Genomic DNA, 25,660 nt, shown 5'->3' on the forward strand with positions numbered 1-25,660 from the left:
AAGCAGCCCCTGAAATGTGTTTCCAATCAAACTGTGGTGCCAGTTACCAGCTCAAGTCTGCTCTGTCTGCCTTCTAGCAACTGAATAGCCCAGGTGAGCTGTGCAAAAAGAAACCACGAGGATTGTGAGGGAAAGAGTGTGGCCTCTGCATGCAATGGAATTCTTTATCTCCCTGAAACAGATCCGAGGAGCTGAGGGGGAAGGAAACCAAGTGCAGACAAAGCTCTGCCTGGAATGTATTGAAAGGACCAAATGAGCCCTTCAGAGCAGGGGAGAGAAGGGTTTTTTTTAGGGAGTGTTAGCAAGGAAATGTTCAGCTGTGCTGGCCTGCCCAGGAGCAGAATAAACCCAGTGTTGTGTCAACAGGGTAAAAGGGAAGAACACCCAGGTGGTTTTCTGTCTGTTAAAGGGCAAACAGGCCCAGGAAATGGATTTCAGCTTGGGGTTGCTGCTGAAAGAAACCCAAAAAAGAGAGGAGAGAGGGGAGCGTGTGGGAGCATCGGGGGTAGGATGGTGGGGACGGATGGAGATGAGAGATCTGCAGCCAGGTCTGGAATTTGGGGTTTATTACAAAGGGCCTGGGTGCAGGGCCCTGCTGGGAGCTGCTGCTCTCTCCCAGAGCAGGCCCCAAAGAGGGAGAGAGAGATAGAGAGAGTGGTGAAGAGAGAATGAGAGAGTAATAGAGAGGATCAGAGGGTGAGGTTCCCGTTGCAATACAATAAATCTTCTTCTGGTCTTGGAATTTGGGGTTCATTGCAAAGGGCCTGGGTGCAGGGCCCTGCTGGGAGCTGCAGCCACAGCTCAGAGCAGGCCCGAGAGAAGAGAGGGGGAGAGAGGATGAGAGAGTGAGAGAGTAAAAGGGTAAGGGAGTAAAAGGGGTAAGAGCACAAAGTTCCCATTACAATACAATAAATCTTCCTCTCTGTTGAACATTCTAATTCTCACTAACCAATCTAGTCCAATATACAAATCCTACAGCATTTACATACAGCCTATAAGAATCATTACATTACCACACTGTGTTACATTTTAAACCCTAAAAACTCCTCTTTGGGCCCCTTCTGCCAAGCTGTAGGGTCTGCTCTGACCCTTGGGCCTGTCTGCAAGCAGAGGGTGTTGTTCCATCAAAAGGGGATCACCTTCAGCAGCCACACCATTGTTTTCCAGTTGTTCAGTAACTGAGGTATCTCAAAGCTTGCTTTCATTTCAATCTCACTTATAGTTTCCATATTCTCAAAATCTTTTTCCAGACAATGATATTGATAAGGCTTTCCTGTTTCATCTTCCTTGACAAGAGTGGGGCTGGCAGGGTGACACAGCAGAGCTGGTGCTGGACATGCTGTGTGTGCTGTGGGCTGGGAAATGATCTGTGTGATGTGAACTGGGCAGCCCTGAGCCTCTCACAGGGGTGAATTCGCCACAGGATGTGCAGCAGAGATGGGAGTCTGTCATAACTCTGGCATCAGGCAAGGTTTGCTCCATCATGGTCCTGAAGAAAATGAGGAGAGGAGAGGAGAGGAGAGGAGAGGAGAGGAGAGGGCAGACAGTGCAGCTGTGTTTTCCTGCTGCTAATAGATTTGGGCACCTCTGATTAGCTCATTAGATTCTATGACTAAGCCTATTACAGCTTTTCAGTTTGGAGCTGGGCTGAGCTGGTAAGGAGCAGGGGTGGGGGCACTGCCAGCAAAGGGTGCAGCTGCTGCAGGACCAGCACAGCCAGGGCTGCTGGGTTTCACATCCTGGGCATGCACTGGGTATGGCTTGGCAGGTTTTAGGTGATTTTATGTGGTTGTGGCTTGGCAGGTTGTAGGTAATTTTATGTATCTGTTGGCAGGTTTTAGGTAATTTTGTGTATCTTTCCAGCAGGAGCCTGGGGGCAGGGGATGCCACCCTGAGGGAACTCCTGTGCCCAGAGCTGGCCCTGGCCCTGGAGCTTTGGGTGGCACCACAGAATCACACACTGGGCCAGGGCAAGGACCTCAGGGGGTCACCTGGTCCTCCTGCTCCAGCAGGGTCATGCCAAGGCACAGGGCTGTGTCCAGGTGGTTTGGGAACCTCTCCAGTGAGAGCCCCTTGGTCCCTGAATCATAAAGTTCTTCCTCCTGTCCAGGTGGAACTTTCTGGGCTCAGTCCCTGCCCATCCCCCTTGTGCCATTGCTGGGACTGCGGAGCAGAGCCTGGGTCCTGCTCAGAGCTCTCCCTGAGGGCTCCAGACAGAGGTGAGGTCCCTTCCCAGCCCCAATTCCTTGTCAGGGAGGTGCTCCCGTCCCTCCATCTCTGTCCCCCTCCCTGCCCCGCTGTCCCCGCCGTGCAGAGGAGCCCCGAGCTGTCCCCAGCACTCCCGAGGCGCCTCTGGGGCCCAGCAGAGGGTCGGGATCCCCTCCCTGTGTCGCTGCCATCGCTTTTCCCGTCGCGTCCCAAGGGAACCCTCCTAGGGGACAAGGATGACGTCATCGGCGTCGCCGTCTCCACGGCAACGGGGGCGCGCCCCTGCCACGTGACCGCGCGCGGCGTCACGTGATGTTTGGAGCTGCTTCCGGGTCGATGCGGGACGCGGCGGCCGGGCCTGGGTGAGCGGGGCCGGGGACGGGGGGACAGCGGGGACGGGACACGGGACACGGCACACCGGGGCACCCCCGGCACCGCCCGGAGCGCCACGGAACACACCGGGCCCGGCCCCCAGAGCCGCGCGGTGCGGGAGAGCGGGGGCCGCTGTCAGCAGGGGAAAGCAGCAGGCCGTGTGAGGGGACAGGGACAGGGACAGGGACAGGCCGTGTGAGAGGATGGGGACAGTGACAGGGGCAGGGAGAGGGACAGGCCGTGTGAGGGGACTGGGGCAGGGAGAGGGACAGTGATAGACCGTGTGAGGGAACGGGGACAGCGATAGGGACAGGCCGTGTGAGGGGAAGGGGAGAGGGACAGGGAGAGGGACAGGCCGTATGGGGGATGGTGACAGGGACAGGAACGAGGACAGCAACAGGCCGTGTGAGAGGACAGGGACAGTGACAGGAACGGGGAGAGGGACAGGGACAGGCCGTGTTAGGGATGGGGACAGTGACAGGGAGAGGGACAGCGACAGGCTGTGTGAAGGGACAGTGACAGTGACAGGGATAGGCTTTGTGAGGGATAGTGACAGTGATAGTGACAGGGACAGGCCGTGTGAGGGTTGGGGGCAGGGATAGTGACAGGGTCAGGCCATGTGAGGGGATGGGGACAGGGACAGTGACAGTGGCAGGGACAGGGTTTGAGTACAATACGGTGACAGGGACAGGCCATGTAAGTGATGGGGACAGTGACAGTGACAGGCCGTGTGAGGGGACAGGGAGAGAGGCAGGCCATGTGAGGGGAGAGGGACAGTGACAGGGACAGGCTTTGTGAAGGATAGTGACAGGGACAGGCCGTGTGAGGGTTGGGGACTGTGACAGGGACAGGGTTTGAGTACAATACAGGGACAGTGACAGGGACAGGCTTTGTGAAGGATAGTGACAGTGACAGTGACAGGCCGTGTGAGGGTTGGGGACTGTGACAGGGACAGGGTTTGAGTACAATGCAGGGACAGTGACAGTGACAGGCCATGTGAGGGACAAGGAGAGGCCTCGGGGGTCCCAAGCTGGCAGGGACAGCTCCAGGCCCCACAGCAGGGCCAGGGATGTCCCACAGGGAATGTCACTGCTGTGCTGTGCCAGGGGCACAGCCAGGCCAGCAGCGGGACAAGGGACAGTCCTGGTGTCCCCTGTGTGCTCTCTGCACAGTGCTGGCAGCAAACAGCCCTGCTGGGTTCCGTGGGGCACTGGCAGAGTGGTTTGTGCCTTGTCCTGGTGGCTCCTGCTCCAGTCCCTGGGGAATCCTGCTGGGATCTCCCTGCCCGGGGCACACGGGGTGGAACTGAGCCATCCTTCCACCCCAAACCATCCTGTGCCTCACTGCTCTGCCTCCAGATCACCTCAAAAATAACTTCCCTGAATCGTGTCTGGGAGAAGGATTGCAGCTCCTTCAGAGGGATGTTTGTGCCGTTCATCCCTTCCTGAGGCTTTGTTTGTGTGCACAAACACGTCAGGGTGTGTTTGCTGTGTGACTGTTCAGGATGTGCCCCCAAGGCGTTGGAGTGGAGCTGGAATGTCATTAGCATGCCATTAATGGTGTCATTCTCCTGAAGGGTCTCTGCTTCTCCTGGAGGGCTCAGGGCACAGGGATGGAAATGTTTTCCATGCTGGTTTCAGTGTTTTCACCCATACCTTGGAAATGTTTTCCATGCTGGTTTCAGTATTCTCCTTTCACCCATCAGCTGGAAATGTTCAGTGTTTTCTCTTCACCCATCAGCTGAAAATGTTTTCCATGCTGGTTTCAATGTTCTCTTTTCACCATCAGCTGAAAATGTTTTCCATGTTGCTTCCAGTGTTTTCCTTTCACCCATCAGCTGGAAGTATTTTCCATGCTGGTTTCAGTGACATTTGTGGGTGACATTAATTTCTGGTGCATTAGAGGGAAGGCTTGGGATGGAATTATTTTCAGATATTGAGGATGTTTTGCTTGATAAATTTAATCAGGTTCAGCTCTAAAAATATGAAAATAACTGGGAATTGGTGGCTCTGTCACCTCACACAGGTCAGTGGCGTGTGAGGGATCACTGTTGGCATCCCCTGCACAGCCAGGCAGGAGGAAGGATGAGCTGATCCCAGTTCTCCCAGTTCCCATGGCCTGTTTAACCCTGGGCAAGCAGCTGTGAGGAAAAAAAAAAACAACATTTCCAGCAGCTGGAAATGTTCAGTGTTCTCCTTTAATCCATCAGCTGGAAATGTTTTCCATGCTGTTTTCAATGTTCTCCTTTCACCCATCAGCTGGAAGTACTTTCCATGCTGGTTTCAGTGTTTTCACCCATCAGCTGGAAATGTTCAGTGTTTTCTCTTCACCCATCAGCTGGAAATGTTTTCCAGGCTGTTTTCAGTGTTCTCCTTTCACCCATCAGCAGCACTCTGGGTTTCTCTGGAATCAATCTCAAGTCAGGGTCGTGCTCCTCTTTCCAGACCCTTCCCAGTGCTGCTTCCAGTTGGGAATCCCAGCAGGGGAAGGATGTGGAGCTGCTGGGGAGAGTCCAGGGGATCAGAGGGAATAATTTGGGAGATTTGGGGTTGTTTACCTGGAGAGGAGAAGCTTTGGGGTGACCTCATTGTCATTTTTCCAATGTTTGCAGGGAGACAGGTGGGGAGGAACTTCCCAATGGCCTGGAGTGACAGGACAAGGGGGGAATGGCTTCAAAGTGTCAGGGAGTGGCTTTGGGCTGGATGTTGGGGTGAAATCCCTCCTTGTGAGGGTGGGCAGGCCCTGGCACAGGTGCCCAGAGCAGCTGTGGCTGCCCCTGGATCCCTGGCAGTGCCCAAGGCCAGGCTGGATGGGGCTTGAAGCACCTTGGGATACTGGAAGGTGTTGGAAGGGGGGGATGAGATGATTTTTAAAGTCCCTTCCAACCCAAAGCTGGGATTCAGAATTCTGGGATTCTCTCACTGCAGCAGAGCCCTTCAACACAACAACAAAGGCTCTTTGTTGCCACCTCTCAAAGCCCAAGTGCCTCATTTGCACTCTGCGCTGTCATTTAGAAAACCCAGAGTTATTTTGAGCCCTGAATTGTCCCTGGTGCTGTCAGCAGGGCCACACTCACAAAACGTGCACAGCTTTCAGGTCACCCTGTGCTGGCCTGGAGCTGCCAGCATTCCCTTGGAATTTGTCATTCCCTCTTCACATCCTGCTGCTCCTGGCTCCCAGGCAATTGTGGGGATTCAGAGAAGCCACAGGAGTGAGAGATGATTGCAGGAATCCCATGGGAGGGGAGCTGGGAAGGTGACTGACACCCCACAACATTTTTGGCATCTCACTGGTGTTCAAAAGTGGAGCTGGAGGAAGAAAATGTTGGGGGTTCAAAGCTGTTGGATGTAAATGTCAGTAGTTTTTCTTCTCAGTTCTGGATTGCTCTCACACTGGAGCTGCAAACAGCATTTTTTGCCTCGAAGGTGAGTTTCTCCTGTGGAATTTCCAGCTGGTGTTTGTTCAGCAGATAAAGAGGGATGGAAAAGCCACGTGGAGGACAGAGGGCTTTATGCACATGGGAGTTCCAGAATTTCCAACCAGGAGGTGTGAATGGGTGTTAGGAAAGCTCTGTCTGTCTGTGGATGGTGCTGAGCTCCCAAACCACTCTGGAACAAGCTTTGAAATTGTTCCTGAGCCATGTGGAATGGTTTAGCCTAAAACTAAATACCTTGTTCCTATCAAACTCCAGTCTGAGGATTTATTTTTGATTCTACATAGAGTGGTGACATGAGTCAAGTTTGAGTTATGAATCAACCAAGCTGTTGAGAGATGAAAATTGTGGTTTTTGGGTTTTTTTAAAGGACTAATCCTGTAAGTTCCTATTTGTGACATTTAAACTTTATATAGAATATAAAAATGTTGACATGCTTCAGTCAATTGCTGCTTATTGTGCTGAAATCCTTTTGGTTGGTGAAATCCTTTTGGTTGGTGGAAGGAGTTTCATGCAAGGTAGTCTGGTCATGAAGAAGTGAATTGGAACTTGTCAAGCTGGTGGTTCTCAGCAAAGGGACCCTTAGTGAAATAATTTCTGTTTAGAATTTTATATCTAGCTTTATATCCTTGCCTGTAACGAGTCTAAGAGAAATAAATGGGCAGAAACTTTAATTCAAGATTAGCAACATGGCTTGCAATGAATGCATGGCCCCAGTCTGAGGTTTACAAATGTGATTTTGCAGTAATTAGTGGAAAAGCTGCCCTGTGACTAATTGTGCAGAGTAGGAAACCTGCACTGGTTCCTGCACGTTCAGGATTGTGATGCTGTGTCTGTGATGGGCTGCAGGCCTGGGAGACCTCTGGAAACAACAATTCATGAGCCCAGCTCTGCTCCTGGGTTATAAAACCATCAAATACACAGAGAAACAGGGCAGAGAGAGGGGCTGAGTCCCGTCTGGGCAGGGCAGAGCTCAGCCATGGCGGGGTCCTGGTGCCAAAACCACTCCCAGCTGACTCTCAGTATCTCTGTGATGGGGCCAGGCCTCCTTCCTGTGCTGCTCTGTGCCATGCCCAGATACCAAGGGCACAGTTATTATCTCCCAGATACATTAGGCAGCTGCAGAATGGAATTGGCAGAAAATTGCCTTTGGGCCTGGCCAGACGGTGTTTGGTGACACAGCAGAAAGGGGAAGTTGGCAAACAGCTGGGGGAGCAATCTCCTGCTCACAAACAGCTGTTTGCTCCTTCCTTTCCTGGCTGCCCTGGAATTGTGTTGGAGCTGTTTGCTCCTTCCCCTCCTGGAAAGGTTTTGGAGCTGTTTGCTCCTTCCTTTCCTGGCTGCCCTGGAATTGTGTTGGAGCTGTTTGCTCCTTCCCCTCCTGGAAAGGTTTTGGAGCTGTTTGCTCCTTCCTTTCCTGGCTGCCCTGGAATTGTGTTGGAGCTGTTTGCTCCTTCCCCTCCTGGAAAGGTTTTGGAGCTGTTTGCTCCTTCCTTTCCTGGCTGCCCTGGAATTGTGGTTGACAGTAGCTGTGGATTTCTCACAGTCCTCGTGAGAGGAGCACAAGTGACAAGCACAGAATTCACCTTTGCAGCCTGGAATTGTCCTGGAAGAGCAGGTGGGGTAAGGAGGCTTGGCCTGTAATGCTGTGTCTGTACAGCACCAAACCCTCTGACTTTTGTGTTCTTTTCAATGCTTTACTTTAATCTGGAATTTGAAATTGGACCTGTGAGATGATCTGGAGCTCAGAAATAAAACCTGTGACCCATCTGCTTGTTCCCAATCACCACTATTAAAAATAATTATAACTTGCTGACTACTCATATGCTCTGTTTTTCTCTTTTTTTAACCAGAAGTCCAAGAAGGGAGCATGGACCAGCCCAGTGGAAGGAGTTTCATGCAAGTTCTGTGTGAGAAATACAGCCCTGAGAACTTCCCCTACCGCCGGGGGCCTGGCATGGGGGTGCACGTCCCAGCCACCCCACAGGGCTCCCCTATGAAAGGTAAATTCTGATCTTTCTGGGCATCTGGGGGGTGCTGGGAGCAATCAGCTCAAAGAGGAATCACCTTGAATTGCCCAGAAAAAGCACCATCACAATGTGGTGTTTTAGTGGAGAGCTGAGAGACTGGACAAAGGGAGAAAGTGACTGAATTAGTTGCTGTAAAAAACCAAATTTCTCTACAGCATGACAGAATCAGAATTAGAGAAGAGAGTGGAATAATTTGGGTTGGAAGGGACTTCAGGATCACCAGGTTCCAGCCCTGTGAGGAGATGGACCTAAAGCCCTGTGCAGTTTGTGTTTTGAGGATACAGCACTCCTTGGAGCTTTCCTTCAGGCCACTGCTCCTATTTTATTATTGGAAGCAGCAGCAGGTGTTTTGGCAGAGGTGGCTTAAAAATACATCAAATATCTAAATTTGAGGTTGGTTCCCATGCCACCAGCTTGCTTTGATGCCTGCAGGGACAGGAGGGGCCACATTTCAGGCAGAGTGCTGAGCTGTTGAATCTCTGCTTTTGTGACAAGTGCCTCAGTTGAACTTGCAGTGCACTTTGTCATCCTAAGGCACCAAATGCTTTGTGACCTAGTGGAGAATTCCCCTCTCCTGTGCTCCTGACCTTGCTGCCTCCAGGGGATTTAGCCAGATGTGTGTCTGAAGCTCTGTGCTGCTTGTGGATGTCCTTGAGCCTCCCAGACTGCAGAATCTGTGTCACCATCTCTGAACTAGATCCATGTGTGACACCTTTTAGTCTTCCCTTACGCTCTGATGTTGGCATTTAATTCTTGGTTTGTACAGATGGGTCTGAGATTCACATTGATCCCATCAGAGCTGCCCCTTCTTTGTGTCACACCTCCTGCCCATCATGATCTGTAGGAGTGATCCAAGCTTCCATCAGGTCAATTTGTGTCAGAACCAGCCCCAAAGGGGAAACCAGCCATGGAAATCAGCTGGATGAAGTTTCCAATAACTGGGTTTGACAGAGGAGAAAAAAGGGCCTGAGTTCAGCTGAGGATAAAACACACTCAAAATGAACAAAAATGGCCTGATGGAATGTTCAGCCACTGCCCTCTCTGCAGGTAAATTTACCTCTCTCCTGCTCACCTGAGCTGTGGGGGTGCTGAAAAGAGGCCACATCTTAAAATGTGATTGAGACATGACTTACAAACACTGCATTAGTAACTCCCAAAGTGCCACACTGTCCTTGAAAGAAACCAAACAATTCTGAGCCAGAAAACTTGGGAACCCAGATGACTCCAGGTAATTGTTGGCTGCTAGAATCCCTTTCCAGTCATGCAGCTGTCAAGTGTTAAGGAGAAAAGGGATCACCTATTTAGGAAAAAGCTTGTGGTTAGATTTTAATGGATTTTTCTGCTCCAGAGTGGTGGGAAAGCCATGCTGTACATGAAGGATTGTAAGCCTGATGGCTTGCCTTGCCTCAACGTGGATTTCTTGTGTGGAAATTGTTTCCAGTTACAAACCCCCAGCTTTTTGTCATGGTTTAGCCTTAGCACACCAGGCTGTGATTGAGATCCAAGTCCTTGGTTGCAGCTTTTGAGTACATTCACCTGTCTGAGGAGGAGCTGGAGCAAAACCACAGCAGAAATGGAAAGGCAGAGCAGAGACCTGAGGTTTTGAATGAATGCTGAATGCTCTGCATTGAACCTTGGGAAGGGAGAGCTTAGAAAGGAAATATTTAAATACCCCCTAAGAAATGTTTAAATACCTTCTAAGAAATGTTTAAATACCTTCTAAGAAATGTTTAAATACCTTCTAAGAAATGTTTAAATACCTCCTGGCTGTTGCTAGGCCCAAGTGGGCTCAGGGCAGGAGGATAAGGGAGTGTGAGTGTGCAGCTGGCACTCCCCTAGTGCTGTGTCCTATCTGCAGCAGCAGCTGCTGGGGAACAGCAGAAGTTGTGGCAAGGACTGATAGGAGACAAGCCATAAATGACAAAGGCAGGCCTGAAATGCACAGAAATGCATGGAAGAACTGAAGAGCACTGATAGGAGTGGTGCTTGATGTTTACAACCAAGGCTTCAGGGTGGTGTCAGCTACAAAATCCGTGTTTAACCTAAAACCAGTGTAAATTCTGACTTTACTGGTGGGTTTCTCTTGCTGGCTGTAACATCCATGCTTGGGGCTGGGGTCTGTAACTCCAAGGCAGTGCTGAGCAGAGGCAGCTCCTGTTTTTCCCTGTGCCAGACCGCCTGAACCTGCCCAGTGTGCTGGTGCTCAACAGCTGTGGCATCACCTGTGCCGGGGACGAGAACGAGATCGCCGCCTTCTGCGCCCACGTCTTCGAGCTCGACCTCTCTGACAACAAACTGGAAGACTGGCACGAGGTAAAACGGTGATGGGCACCTCGCTGGGTGCCTTTCACAGCTATTACTGCCTGCAAGTGCGTTGCTTTGATGAGAGTTCCATTTTGGTGGCTCCTTTCTCATCTCTGAAGGTGATGTTTATTTACTTTGACAGCAGCTGAGCAATATATGTGATGAAATTAATCCAGTGTGGCATTTCACTCCTGTACCTTGTGACTTACAGTCTTGGCCCCTGGGTGGAAAATCTGTATTTTTATTTTATTTCATCATGCAAAGTACTGGAACTGGCATTTCTAGCACCAAGAAGTTAATGAGCAGTTTAGTTTTTAACAGAGTGCCAGTTGATTCCCAGCTTTGCCACTGTGATGGTGGGCAAGGTATTTATTCCCTCTCCACATTTGTTGTCTTATCTGCAGAACAGATTTAATAATATTTACCACAAAGGGTATTTCTGCAGCCTCATTAATTAATGCTAAATGCTGTTGTAAAACCCTTTGAAGTGCTTGGGTGAAATAATGCTCAATAAATGCAATGTAACAGGAGTGAAACAATCTCAATCCATTCAAGTGTCATTAAGTTCCTCACTGGATTATGCTGGCCTTTTATGTTGGTGTTTATTGTTGGAAACAAGTGGAAAAAACCAGGATATCATGGGGTTTGTGCCATCAGATTGCCATGTCTTTAAGCAGGGAAGGAATGCAGAGTTTGCAGTGTCCCAGCTCATGTCTGGTCATACCCTGCTCCCTCACAGGCTGCACAAACCTGAAAGGCTTCTGTGTGTGCTGGCCCCTTCCTCTGAGACAGGATTCAGTTTTCACAGCCCATCCACACCAGATAAATATCTCCCCACCCCTAAAACCTGCCCGTGCTGGGCATTCCAGGTCCCTGGGTAGCCTGTTCCCATGCTTAGCTAATAACCTCATAGGCTAAACTGTGTAATTTAAGTCTCCTGTGCTGCAATTTCAGCCAATTTCTGCCTGCCCTGGTCTCAGCAGGCAGGAGCAGCATCATCACTGTTCTTATACCCACTTTTATACCCAGCTTTTTATACCCACTAAGAAGAACTTTATTGCCTCCTTTCCTTATTTTAGTATAATACTGAAAAAAATACCCTTCTTCCAATCATCCACCATAAGCCATTTTGTTGTAAATCCTGTGGTTTTGGTGGACTGATGTCATCCAATTTGCCTTCTTTATTCCTGAGGTGCAGCACCCAAACCATGGCATCACCTGAAGGGGGTGTGGAGTGAGGCAGACTCATTACACACCTGAGCTCATGAGACAATCCCCCTTTGCCAACAGCTGGTCTAAAATCAATTTATTGACCTCTGTGTGCCATGGTCTGCCCACCTGTGCCCATCCCAGAGCTTTGTGGAGATCTCCAGCCAGCTGTTCTGACTCACAATTATTTTCTGCATTGATGCCTGCTGGTGTTGGGAGCTCCTTCCCACTCAGTTCCCCAGTCAGGGAGGGCATTGAGGACTGGCTGAGCTCTGTGGGGAGCTGGAGAAGTTCTCAGTGCTGGCCATGGAGCAGGAGAAGTGTCCAAGGCCCCCTGTGAGCAAGGCTGGCTTCTGGAATGTGCTGCTGCTCAGCCTTGGGGTTGAGCTGGATTTATGACCTCTCCCAAGGGACTCCCTTTCTCTTATCAAGCTGCTCCTAGAGTGTAATTAAATGAACTCTTGAGCAGAATGAGCAATTAACCAATCCATCTAGATCAGGAATGGCTGGAGTATGAATTACAGGTAGATATCCCTGAGTTTTCCCCCATATCATTGCTTTGTGATGATTCCACAGAGCCCCTTTGAGGAGGTGGGATATTCTTGCCAGAGCTCTGATTACTGCCTGATACACATTTCTTTCTTTCTGTTTTTTTTTTTTTTTCTTCCCTCCCCACTTAGGTCAGTAAAATTGTGTCCAACGTTCCCCACTTGGAGTTTCTAAACCTGAGTTCCAACCCTCTCAGTTTGTCCGTTCTAGAGAGAAGTTGCGCTGGGTCTTTCGCTGGCGTCCGCAAACTTGTGCTCAACAACAGCAAAGCTTCCTGGGAAACAGTGCACACCATCCTGCAGGAATTGCCTGAGTAAGCCTGCAAATCTGGGGTGCACACTGCACTCAGGGTGTGGAGTCCTGGGGTGAGGGGGCTGTGAGGATGCAAACATCAGTAGATAAAAAGGGATGTTTTCCTTTGGGAGTTTGGGATCTCCAGGTGAGGGCTTTGCATTGTCCTAAAAACCAAATTTGGGTGGTGCTGCAAAGCCCAGGCCTTCTCCTCCTCCAAACCTAAATACCAGAGATGGATAATCAGCCCAAAAATGTAGGAGGGCCACACTTGCCTCTGAGTCACTGTGCAGGACATACCTGTTAAATGGGAGGTACTCTGAGGGTCTGGCCTCTTGTCAAGGAATATTTCATCCTGCTTTTCTGTGCTCAGGTGTTGATTTCTGTGGTTTGGTCACAGGCCACCTTGGCATTCTGCTGCCATGGATGTCCTCAGTGGCTTTGTTTGGATGACAGATCCCTCTCTGTGTGGCTTTGTGAGCAGAGATGATAAAACCACAATGTCCTGCATGGCCAACATCCACTTCTCTGGGATTGTGAGAGTTCAGTTGTCTGAAAACTTAGTGGGACCTTTATTGGGATCTGTTCTTTCTTTAATGGGAATCTTTGATATAGGGGAAAAAAAATCATCATCAGTGTTGTATCAAAACCCCATTTAAATTAAGCTGAGAGCACTGAGAGCAGGTCCCAGTCACTGCTGGAGCTGGGTTGGTGGCTTGTTGGGCACAGAAGCAGAAGACAACCCCAACCAATCTGTTACACAATACTGGGAGAGACTCAGGGAGCACTTAAAAGGTTTTTTAATCTCTGAAAATATGAATGGGAGCAGAGATGTAGCTGAAACACTCTGTGTAGAGTGCTCAAAGGCCTTCTCTGCAGTGAGGTTCTCAGAGCTGTTACAGCAAGTTGTGTTAAAATCCCATAAAATTGCTGATGTGATCCTTTCTGCCCTGTGCAGCTTGGAGGAACTCTTCCTGTGCCTTAATGACTACGAAACAGTGTCTTGTTCTCCAGTTTGCTGTCAGTCTCTCAAGCTCCTCCACATAACTGACAACAATCTTCAAGACTGGACTGAAATTCGAAAGCTGGGAATTATGTTTCCATCCCTGGACACACTTATCCTGGCTAACAACAACCTCACCACCATTGAAGAGTCAGAAGATTCCCTGGCAAGGCTCTTCCCCAACCTAAGATCCATCAACTTGCACAAGTCAGGTGAGAGCCTGGGAGCTGGGATGGGTTTTGTTGGTTCATCAGAGTCTCTCCTCTGTAGGACAAGCAGTGAACTTGCCCATCTGTGGGATTTTCCTGCTGCTTTGGGTACTCAGTCATTATCAAAGGATGAGTCAGAGCAGTGTGGAGCAGTTAATCCAAATGAGCTGGAAAGGTTTTTTTATGTTGGTAGTTTCCCTCTGTTTCCCATCCCTGCCTCAGGTACTCCTGGCTGGGGAAGGATAAATAAATGCCTGGCAGTGGAGGGGATGAAAGAATCCCATTTTCCCTTTATTCCCTGTTTTATCTCAGGTAAAATGAGGGCATGTGCAGGTATGCAGCGTGGATCAGGCATCCCCCAGCAGAATCTGTGCTCACAAGTGATGCTGGCAGCTGCTTTTACACTCCAGCCCCAGAGAATTTTCAGCCAACGCTCCAGAAAGAGAATGAGCAGTTGGAATATTGGGAAGAGCACCCTGTGCTGGGAGAGAAGGAGCTGCAGGGCAGCTCGTGGGGGCTGTGATGTGTTTGTGGATGACACATACACCAGAAATTCATCTGCAGGAGCGCTTCATGCACCAGCAGCTTTTGTTCTCTACAGCTTTATATGCTGTGCAAGTGCTGCTGAAGTGTCAGGCAGGTAGAAGGGACTTTATTAACATGCCCTACAATGTAAGCATCAAGGAATCCCTGTAATAAAAGCTTAACTAGAGGAGGAAAAGCCTGTTAAGCTGCATTTGAAAGCACTGTCTCACCGAGGAACAAGTGCTCTTCTGGTAAGCAGTTTTGCAGTTTTGATGCCAGGTGCTTAAGAAGTGTGGGCTCTGTGTTGCATTTTGATGTTTTGGGAGCTGAAAGTCAAACAGGAATCCCAAGGAGGTTGTTAAAACTTTTTGGGGGTTTTAGAGAAAGCTGCTGCACTCTGAAGTTGTGGCAGGCGTGGACTCTGAGATGAGTTGTGTTGATCTCTCCACACAATTGGGGCTCTGCTGTGCTCAATCCTCAGCTTTGTTTTATTTTGCCCTCCCTGCTTGCTTTGTTATCCCAAATGTCAGGTCTTGAGGGAGCTGAAAACGAGTTAAAACCTTTTCCATTAAATGGCTGGATGGCTTCTGGGACTGTTTCACCATTGGGTTATGAGCAGAAATGGGACCCAGGGTGGTTGTGTATGTGAGGTAAAGCCATTTGATGGCTGTTTAGTGATGCCTGGAATGAAGGAAGTGCTGGTGGCTTTAACTGAAGGCAGCATCCCTTTATAGAGACATCAGTGATGCTGGTCAGCCCCAGCAGTGAGGCCAAAGGCTGAGTGGTCCATAAAAAAGCCATGCAGAGCATCCTTATACACTTGGAAACAGCACAAGAGAATTTCAGCTCCTCTATCTTGTAAGCCAATGTTGATTTTTTTAGCAGCACATGGTGAGCAAAAAGCCAACTTCTCAAAGGAGCAGCAGTGACACTCTCCTGTCACATATGTTCTTTGGCTGTGTGTGATTATCTTGGATCCATGATGTGTTTTCTGTGTTTGTTAACACAAATCTTTCCTCCTGAGCAGGTCTGCATTGCTGGGAAGACATTGACAAGTTAAATTCTTTCCCGAAGCTCGAGGAAGTGAAATTGCTGGGAATTCCTCTGCTGCAGTCTTACACCACCGAGGAACGCAGGAAGCTGCTAATAGCCAGGTGCGTTGGTTTGTTCTGCTCAGCAGAAGCATGACAAGGCAAAGAGGGGTGGGAGCAGGTGATCAGAGGAAGAGGCTGGCAGGAGATGAAGTTCTGTGTGAAGGCAGAAAGATTGGAGCTTGATTTGTTGGGCGGGAGCAGCTCATCAGAGGAAGAGGTTGGTAGGAGATGGAGTTCTGTGTGAATGCAGAAAGATTGGAGCTTCTTTTGTGGAAAAGCCAGAGAAGTGAAAATCTTAAATGTGAGTGCTCTGCTTCTCGGGGGATTTTGTGAGGCTCAAATCTGGTGCACATGTGGTGAGATAAAAATGCCTAATTTTGAATGTTATTGAGAAATTACATGGAACATTCCCACTGTCTCAAAGGGATTAAGACCTGAACTTCCTGGCAGGAATTCCCATGGTGTTAAAGCTGAGGCACTTTGATGTGCCAGCCTTGTTGTTGAGCCTGTGTGGGGCTCCTGTGACCGTGTTCACAGGGGTCTGAGGATGAGGGAAGAGACGAGGATCTGACTCCATGTTTCAGAAGGCTTGATTTATTATTTTATGATATATATTATATTAAAACTATATTAAAAGAATAGAAGAAAAGGTTTCATCAGAAGGCTGGCTAAGAATAGAAAAAGAAAGAATGATAACAAAAGTTTGTGGCTCAGCTCTCTGTTTGAGCCAGCTGACTGTGATTGGCCATTAATTACAAACATCCAACATGGGCCAATCCCAGATGCACCTGTTGCATTCCACAGCAGCAGATAACCATTGTTTACATTTTGTTCCTGAGGCCTCCCAGCTTCTCAGGAGGAAAAATCCTAAGGAAAGGGATTTTTCATGAAAAGATGTCTGTGGCAGGCTCCCTCCTGGCTGACTGTGGCTCTTGGTGTGTGCTGCAGGTTGCCATCCATCACCAAGCTCAACGGCAGCATCGTGGCCGACGGCGAGCGCGAGGACTCGGAGCGATTCTTCATCCGCTACTACATGGAGTTCCCTGAGGAGGAGGTCCCCTTCAGGTAGGAATTCTCTGGAATTGGACAGCAGGGACTGGCCAGGTGATGGGATATTTTGCCAGCTGTTCCATTCCTCATCTTCCTCCAGCCTCGGCTCCTTCAGTCTGTTTGTGCTGAAATTGTTGTATTTATGTTGTCTGATGAATTGTGGGGTCACTCCTGAGTCAGATTTGGTCTTAAAAGTGTGGCAAGTGCCATTAAACAACAGGACAGTTCAGGACATGACCTTCACTGTTTCCTGGCCTCTCCCACAGCTCCCTTCATAATCCACCTGTGTTTGGGAGTGCCCAAAGCCAGGGCACATCGTGCTCTGCACTGCCAGGCCAGGGCATCTAATCCTCGGCACCATCTGGTGTGTGGAATGTGCCTGGCAATGGGAAGCTGGCCCCTCACTTTCAGGCCTGCAAATCACAACTCTGATGGGTTTTCTTTGCCAAAAAAGTACATCCAATGATCTGCTCATCTTGGTGAACTAATGAACTTGGACAGATGCTGTTCAGTCTGTATCTTTTTTGTGCCAGCATCCACTTACTGCTCCTAATGGGCTGAGGAGGGATCATGGAGCATCAGGCCACTGCCTTTACCTGCCCTCTGCCCTAAAACCTCACGTGCTTTTGGACAGCAAAGCTTTATTGTCCTTTTTGTACAGAAAAAGGGTAGGACAGGAGTGTGTGTGTGACTCTGAGGGCACAGGCAGAGGTGGGGACACACTGAAGGTCACAGGTCTGGCCTGGCATGGATGACAGAGGTGCAAATGGCATCTGCTCAGTGTTTTCCTCTGCTTAACTCTCAGCTTAAATCCATGTTTTTCTAAAGCACTGGATATGTGACTTGCCAATCCAGTAAAGGGGTGGGAAGGCTGGAAAGGGGAATGAGGGCATGGCATTTTGTGTGAATATTAATAGGGTCAGTGATTATAAAATTTGTTAAAGGCATGCTGGGGTCAGTTCAGAGGCAGAGGGCACTCATGCAGTCAGGGAGACAAGACAGCTGGTCCTTTTTCTGAGGACAAGTCCTGACTTGTAATTTTAGAGGGCCTTGAAGCGTAAAAATTGAAGGAAATATTGGAAAGGATAACAGCAGAGACAGAGAATGCAGGAGAGAGGAAAGGGAAGGGGAGATGGGACTGTGAGCTCATGGTGCTGCTCCCAAAAGGGATTAATTTCCATAACATTTCATATTTCTTATGTTTGGTGGTGACAGAGTGTCAGTGATCCATTTATTGCTGGGAAGGACACAGTGGGTACAGCTTGAGGCACTCCTGCTGCCTGGGACATGGGGTTTGGGAGCAGGCTGTGTGTCACACATCACCACACACCACTGGGGTTGGTTTGCAGGTGGGATCTCATGGAAAAGATGACTGACATCTCACCCATCCCAGAAAACCAGGCTCATTTTGACCAACGTGCCAGCTTTCTGCTAGAAAAATCACCTCCCCCTCAGATTTCTTAGCTTTTAAACACTGGTGCTGCCTTTTCATGGTCAATGGCCTCTTTGTCCAAATCCCTTCATCTGTGCAGCGTTTCCAGGAGACTTCTGCAGTGCCAGAGAGGGTTGGGGGCCACTGCAGACTCTTTTCTAATGAGGCTGCAGATGGCTGAGAGTGTCCCCAGTGTTTCAGTTCCTGGACCCACAGCCAGCAGCCCTTGTCCAAAGGGAGAGCTGGCATTCCTTGCAGAGGGATTTTGTTGTTTGTTGTTAAAGCTTCCCCTTCCTCGCTCCCAAATCTGCTGTGGGGTGGCTCCAAAAGTGGTTTGCAATTAGAAACTAATCAGGACACACATGTTGTGGCTGGGGTCTGACATCTGCATTGCAGTGCTGCCTGAAGCAGAGGGAGAGCAACTTGAGCAGGGAGAAGTCGCCAGTGGGAGCAGCCCCCTCCAGACTGGCAAGGTGCAGCCTGTGATAAGCTCTGCCACCAGAACCCCCCTGCTCGCTGCATTGCTGTCTGCAGCTGGAAGGGATCAGGCAGGCAGGGAAATGGAAGGAACAGTTTATCTCTGTGGATGTGGTGGTTCCAGGGTGCACAATCCAATATTGGCTGTCTTGTGGAGTGACGTCCTCGCGTCTGGGGGGTTTTAATGAGCCCTCTGCTTGTCTGCTCCACTGTTTATCTGCACAGTATCACAGACACTTCCAGCCAGGCTCAGGTCTTCAGCAGCCTCACTGTCTGCCAGGCTGCAAGGGGTGATTAGAAAAGTCTCCAGGGTGCCTATTATTGGGGTCCAAAACACCCATGTACCAGTCTTGGTGCTGATTGGTTTGAGGGCAGCCACTCACTCACACTCCCCACTTTCTTTGCAGCTCACATGCAAAGGAGGAGGGTGCAAAGCTCATTCTGCCCTTCCTCAACACAAGAAAATTTCAGGCAGCATTGCTTGACCACTGCATATTTGCAGCACATATTTGGATAATCATGGCTCTCTCATGCTGGTTTTCTCTCCCAGCTTGTCTGAAATTTGTCCCCCTCTTCATCCTGTCCCCACCACCAGCCCAGTTCACTCTTAGTGCATGAATCAGTGACAGTAATTGTGGCTGGCCCAGAAGTTGTTGCTGCTCCGCAGCAGCAGCGATGCTGAGAGTTAAAGGATGTCCCAAAGGGGGCTGAGGGGCTGGAGCAGCAGGAGGTGGGTTCCCCTCTCCCTCTTTCCCATCGGATGCTGCTGCTGGCAAATCCTTCCAGAGAAGGAGAAGCCCTCCCCGCTGCTGCCACACTGGCTGGCGTTTGCTCTGCCTGCAGGTGGGTTAAACGTGGGGAATGTTGTTTTCTCCCAGCACTAATGGCTTCCCCAGATAAATGGGGCTGCTCCCACCACCCTGCCTGTGAGAGCAGGGCACCATCCTGCCCTTGGGCGTGGGACTGGGGAAATCCTAGTGCCTGGTGGCCCTTACCTCAGTGCCCAGCACACAGAGGGGCTGCTGTTCTCCAGGAACATTCCTGCCTCCAGCAGGAGTCCCTGGGGTCAGCAGCCTGCCAGATCCCATGGCTGCCCCGGGGCTGTGACACCGCGCCCATCGCATTCAGCCCCGCCTGGCATCGGCAGCACAAAGCTCCTTCTGTGCCGGGGCTCTGAAACGTTACCTGTGCTCAGCAGCTCTCAGCCTTTGTCATCCCAATCCCATTGTGTTTTGTGCTGCCATTCCTCCTCTTTCCCAGCCAGGCAGGGAGATGCAGCCTGGCCCGATGGGAGCGATAGCAGGGGGTGTGGGTGACACAGACTTTCCATTGCAGAGACCTTGGGAAGAGCGCTCACAGAACTTGGCTGCAAGGACAAGGTGACAGAGGAGTGTGTGCCTCTGCTAGTAAAACTCCCATCTTGTTTTAGAGCAGGTGTGAAGGATCAGCTGGCAAGAAGTGCCCTGTTTGTTATCAGCTCTCAAACTGTGCAGCAGCTCACCTTGTTTTGGTGATCTTGATGATCCTGTGCTCAGTGGAGTGTAACATTTGGGACCTAGCTGGCCTTTTGGAAAACAGCAGGAATGTCTGATGATCAGTTAAGTCGTGAGGCCACAGATACTGGGAATCTAAACTGAAGGCTGTGTCCTTTTTGTGAGCACTGCCTTGGTCCTGGCACTCTTCAGTGGAGTGTTTTCACTGGAGCAGGAGGCGCAGAGTTGTGAGCACGGCGTCCTCTCTTTCTTCCAAATCCCACTGCAGCCACGGCTGGGATTTCTGAAACTGTAGGAGCCCAAACTGTTGTTTTGAGACCAGTCAGCTTGAACACCTCAGGCTGGTGGTAATTTCACCTCCCTCAGCAAGACACTTGTCCCTAGTGGGACACTCAGCTCACATCAGTGCCACAGCGCAGCCTGGGGACCGTGGGACAGTGACTGGAGTGCTTGGGACTTTCTGGGGCTTTCAGCTGGAATCAGGGTCAGTGTTTTCTCATGGGAGATGTGCACTGGCTGTACCTTAACTCTGAACTTGTTGAATTTTCCAGGTATCACGAGCTGGTGACCAAGTACGGGAAGCTGGAGCCCTTGGCAGTGGTGGATCTGCGGCCTCAGAGCAGCGCCAAGGTGGAGGTTCACTTCCAGGACAAGGTGGAGGAGATGTCCATCCGTCTCGACCAGACTGTGGCAGAGCTGAAGAAGCACTTAAAAACTGTGGTGCAGCTGTCAACAAGCAACATGCTGCTCTTCTACTTGGACCAGGAAGCTCCTTTTGGTCCCGAGGAGATGAAATACAGCTCGCGGGCGCTGCATTCCTACGGCATCCGGGATGGGGATAAAATTTACGTGGAGCCCAGAATGAAATAGCCTTTTTGCCCACACCCACACGCCCCCACACACCCACACACATGCATTGAGGAGTTTGTTGCAAGGTTTTTATTTCGGTTGGTTGGTTGAGGTTTGGTTGTGTTTCTGTAGCAGGTAATTTCTTAGCCCGGAGGAAGTGCCCTGATGTGAGAACCATGCCCACCATCCACTGCAGGTGACCTTGAGGTGACAATTGACTTCAGGACGTGTGTTTCAGTGTGGGCAATACCTTGATGTTTCCTTTGATGCTCCGGTATACTCGTGATTTGGCATGAATGGTCAGTTGTTCAAGCTAAACAATGCCAGGGTCCATAAGGGAGGAGACAGCTCGGTGCAGATTTTGACCTGTTGTTTTCTTTTCCTGAATTTTTTGGTGTTTTGCTCCACCAGATCTCCCTTTGGCCTAGCTATCCAACTGTGGCTCGAGCTTGCTGTAGTATTTTCTTGCAGCTTGGTGCTGTCTCAACCTTTTGTTGTGCTCGAGTTCACAGGAAAGATCTCCATCAGTATTCTGCTTGATTCAGAGCTCAGGTACTTTAGTGCATCCACTTCACTCCACTGGTTTGCTTTCTGTGAGTGCACAACATGGGGGAAAGAAAAGAACTTCCCAGAAAGAAACTTTCTTTTCAAAGTGCACGCTCTATATCCACCTGATTTTGGAGGGAAAAAAAGAGGTTTTGGCTGCTGTACCCATCTCACACGGTGCCTGCAGCCTGTGGGGATAAAGGATGTGTTGGAAAGTGAATTTTGGGAGGTGGTGGATGAGCGCTGCATTGGAAGGGCTTTTTGAACAGCAGGTCAACAAGGGGTTAAAGAGCAGCTTCCCCTGTTGTCCATCCTGATGCTGAAGAGATCCTCCATGCACTTCACTTTGTACCAGTGGGTGCTGCAAGTGGAATGGCTAAAATCCCTCTCCTGGGAGAGAGGAAGAGTCAAGTTGAAGTTTGTGTTTGTTGCTGTTGCACCAGTTCAAACCTAGCACTTTGCCCGGGACCCCTGCCCGGGGGTCCCTGCGTAGGGTCCGGACTCGGAGGAGGTGTTGGCTTGGATCAGCCCCTGCAGGTGGAGGAACAAAGCAGCTGGGCCCACGATGGGTGTTCAGCAGGACTCAATGTTGGGTGTTCAGCAGTTTTCACTCCAACAAAGCTGCTGGACCCACATTGGGTGTTCAGCAGGGCCCACGTTGGGTGTTCAGCTGGACCCATGTTGGGTGTTCAGCTGGACCCATGTTGGGTGTTCAGCAAGTTTTACTCCAACAAAGCTGCTGGACTCACACTGGGTGTTCAGCAAGGTTCACTGAACAAAGCAGCTGGACCCACCTTGGGTGTTCAGCAGGTTTCATTAAAAAAAACCAGCTGGACCCACATTGGATGCTCAGCAGAACCCATGTTGGGTGTTCAGCAGTTTTCACTCCAACAAAGCTGCTGGACCCATGCTGGGTGTTCAGCAGGGTTCATTCCAACAAAGTTGCTGGACCCATGTTGTTTGTTCAGCAGGGTTCACTGAACCAAGCAGCTGAACCCATGCTGGATGTTCAGCTGGACCCACGTTGGGTGTTCAGCAAGGTTTACTCCAACAAAGCTGCTGGACTCACGTTGGGTGTTCAGCAAGGTTTACTGAACAAACCAGCTGGACCCACGTTGGGTGTTCAGCAGAGTTCACTGAACAAACCAGCTGGACCCACATTGGATGCTCAGCAGAACCCATGTTGGGTGTTCAGCTGGACTCAACATTGGGTGTTCAGCAGTTTTCACTCCAGCAAAGCAGTTGGACCCATGTTGGGTGCCCAGCAGGGCCCACTTTGGATGCCCAGCAGGTTTCTCTCCCTCTCTCTCTCTTGGCTTTCCCCTCGCAGGCATCGCGTGCTGCTGCTTCACGTAGTCCCTGTTTTCTACTGCACAGCAGATCCCCTGCCTGGTCAGTGAAATCCTCCTCCTTTTTTCCTCTCTCTTGTTTCGCTTTCCTGCGTCTTCCCCGCTCCAAGTTGAAGAGTTTCCCAATTTCCTGTCCCAAGCAGCTGCTCAGCAGTTTTTGGAGCTGTGCAGCGAGGGCTCTAGTTACACATGAACTCCTGACCTTCATTTTGAAATGCTCCCTTTATCCCCACGTGCACTTTCTTCCCCAGGATGCTTTTTCCCACATCACTGAGCTCCTTTGGTATTCTTGGAGTTGTGTATTTCTCTTCACATTTTACCTGGATTGTGGGGTGGGATCATTGGGGAGGGGACTAAGTATTATTATCTCATTAGTCTTCAGGTTTAGGATTTGGGGATTGTTCAGAGGGGATTAGTTCCTTATCCAAAGCAAGGGTTAAAATGGGAGGATTTAAAACAAGTCACTAATTTGTGCCTCATCCCCCTGCCAAAAATAGCAATTTCTTGGCCCCATTGAGATGAGCAATAGGGAAGGGAGTGAGATTTTCCACAGGTAACATAGATTTCCATAGATCCATGGTACCTGTAACCTAAACAGCAGGGAGATAGTGGCAGTATAACATAAAATGATGCTTTTATAAGCTAGAGCTTTACTGAAGATGTATTTTCCATTTGGGCAGCAAAAATAATTTGCTGCCTGATAGCAGAACCCTTAAGCCAACACTTCTGTATGATATATACATACCTACCAATAGGAAAAGTTGTGGTTAATAAGATATTTTGTTATAAAGCAAAGTTTTATGAAGATATGGTTGTTTAATATTAGAAACCTATTTCAGCCCTTGACCTCCAGTGTGAGTAGGAGATCCCTGAGTGGCTGCAGAGTCCGAGGCAAGGACCTGTGGGGATGCAAAATCTCTGACCCAACTCTCCAGAGCATAATTGCCTCTGTGGGTGTATTTATGGCATTGTACCTGCTGTCAGTGAGATGCTGTAACTCTTGTCCAACTTCCTCAGCACAATTAAGAGTCTGGGTTTCAGAGAAGGGAATAAACAAAGGCCATTAAAGAGTGGAATGGGATGATAAAGAAGGGCCAAGTGCTTTCAAGTTTGTTTGCCCACTAAAAACTGGGCTGTCCGTGGAGGGATTGGTGCTGTCACCAGCTCAGAACTGGCAGTAAATGCTGCTTTCATTTGTGACAGACCTGGTGGGAAGATGGAAAAAGAGAGCACAGAAGGTTAACAGGTGCTGGGGGTTTGGTGCTGGCACCCAAACCTGCTCCCCTGGTCCCTTCAGGTGTGAAATCACCACCCTGCTGTTTCTCCAGGGAGGGTTTTTCTCAAGGCATTCACCTTGTGTGCAGGTAATGGAGCAGTCGTGGGGTAGAAACCAAAAATCTTGGTTGGCTTCCCAAGGAGAAGGAGTCACCCCAAAACCAGAGGGAGTTTGTGTGGGACCAAACAGCACACGAGGATGTGGCAAAATAGCCCAAATCATGGTGCCTTGTGGGGAAGGGTCTCGTGTGTGTGCCACCCAACAGGGCACCATGTCTTGGGGAGGGAGGAGAAGGTTTGGCTGCTGAGTGAGGGTGCAGATGGGGCAGGAGGTTTGATTTAAACCTCTGCCATGTCCAGGCATTGCCAGCCTGTGCCCTCTCCAGCTGAAGGTCCCTGGGTCTGTCACATCCGCTTGAGACAACAAAATAGATGTGCAAACTTCCCTGGTTTGTGTGTGCTTCTACCTGAGGGCTGCTTTTGTGTGTTGTTCATGCATCAAAGTGTGCCCAGCAGGCAGAGCACCTGCTCCACGAGGACTCGGGTGACAGCTGGATACCAAAGTGTCCCACGGCTCTGCGTACCCAGTTTGAGGCTGTGCTCTGTGGTTTTGGAGATGTTCCTGTTCAATATTCATATTTTTGGCCAGATGTTGCAGGCAGATCGCTGTTATGAACATGCACGGGGTGCTGGCTGTCCTCTGCTCGCTGGCTGGGGTTTGTAATCTGGTTTTTTGGGAGCTGCAGGTGTGACCCGTGGTGGCTTGGGGGACGTGGTCTCCTGCTCTGGGTCTGCAATCCCGTGGAGGTGCCACAGCTCTGCCTCCTCTCTTGTCAGTGACATTCTGTGCAAGATTTGAGAATGCAAACGAGTGCTTAAAGCAGCCCAGAGGCTAAAATCTGTATTCTGGCAGCTGTGCCTCCCTGGTTTGGATGTGGCACTTTTGTGGCAGCAGAGGCGCCTCCCCCAGAGCAGCCTTAGAGGGGCTCCAGCCACCTCAGGCCTTTCCCTCTGTGATTGCTGTTCTGCAGTTCCTGAAAACTTCAAATACAATTTAAACATGAAGATCTGTTCTTGCTCCCTGTTAATGTTGCATCCATCTGTAATTTCAAAGAAGAAGAACTGTAAGTCCATCTGGTTTTTGATTCTGGTTTCTCTCCCAGGGGATACACCTCCCGCTCCCACAATTTGCCTTTGGTTTGCTTGCAGACTTAGTGGTGGAATTCAGGCCAAAATAGGTCATTGGTTTGGATCAGTTCAATAAACTTATGTAAGTTTTTACACTAAAACTCTCAGTGTCCTGAGCTTTTAAGTTTTACGTCCCCTGAAACAAAAATATTCCCTGTTGTCACCCCAAAGGTGTGAGTGAAAACTGCCAGGATTTTTTTTGTCCTGCTGGTGGTTTTGTTGTGTGTCCATGAGCTTGGGCACAGCTCCTCACCTGTGCAAGGAGAGGAGAATTCCCTTCCAGGAGAGCTGCAAGATCTGATCCTCGTTTGGGCTGCACTTCCCCATGACTGGCACTCATCCTCACTGCCAGGTGAGGAATAAAACTGAGGCTCACTCTCTCTGTCTTCAGAGGGACTGGCCTTGGGGTTAAAATAAATTTCACCTTCATGCACCAAATGACCCTGGGGGAGGCAGGAGGAGAGAGATGCTCCTCTGGAGGGGAAATTTCCTGGGCAAATCCATTTTCAGGGCATCTTCCATGGGCTGTGCTTAAAACAGGAACGAGACAAGGCCCTGCCAAGGTCAAGCAGCCACAGAAACCCTTGTGGCATCTTTGAATCTTGTTTTTCCTCGAGGTAAGGCATGGGAGGAAGTTTTCTGCTGGAAGAATTAAGAAAAGAAGAAGTGTTTGGTTGTTCAGCTGCAATGTGTCCAGCCCTGCATGATGGGAACATCCCTGCCAAAAGAAGAGAGGCTGGAAGACAAAATCTTCCCCAAAGAGTCCCTGAGACC

General features: G+C 49.9%; 1 protein-coding gene across 5 annotated transcripts; it reads left to right on the top strand.

Annotated features, from left to right (window-relative positions):
- The first annotated feature begins 2,506 nt into the window (after nucleotides 1–2,506).
- TBCEL (tubulin folding cofactor E like) lies at nucleotides 2,507–24,981 on the top strand. 5 transcript variants are annotated; one of them, XR_010442720.1, is made up of 9 exons: nucleotides 2,507–2,570; nucleotides 7,867–8,016; nucleotides 10,217–10,356; nucleotides 12,237–12,418; nucleotides 13,355–13,611; nucleotides 15,161–15,287; nucleotides 16,176–16,292; nucleotides 20,231–22,114; nucleotides 22,161–24,981. XR_010442720.1 is itself a non-coding variant. In XM_064731939.1 (8 exons), exons 2-8 carry the CDS (start codon nucleotides 7,884–7,886, stop codon nucleotides 20,547–20,549), a joined length of 1,275 nt encoding a protein of 424 aa, XP_064588009.1. In that variant the 5' UTR covers nucleotides 2,507–2,570; nucleotides 7,867–7,883; the 3' UTR covers nucleotides 20,550–22,143. The 5 variants fall into 5 exon arrangements, 4 of the variants coding, with proteins under 4 accessions (XP_064588009.1, XP_064588011.1, XP_064588010.1 ...); XM_064731939.1 differs by lacking the exon at nucleotides 22,161–24,981 and having other exon boundaries at nucleotides 20,231–22,143; XM_064731941.1 differs by lacking the exon at nucleotides 22,161–24,981 and having other exon boundaries at nucleotides 2,509–2,570; nucleotides 7,870–8,016; nucleotides 20,231–22,143.
- The last annotated feature ends 679 nt before the right edge of the window (nucleotides 24,982–25,660 follow it).

This window comes from Zonotrichia leucophrys, chromosome 24 (genome assembly GCF_028769735.1).
Source record: "Zonotrichia leucophrys gambelii isolate GWCS_2022_RI chromosome 24, RI_Zleu_2.0, whole genome shotgun sequence".
NCBI classification, from domain to species: Eukaryota; Metazoa; Chordata; class Aves; order Passeriformes; family Passerellidae; genus Zonotrichia; species Zonotrichia leucophrys.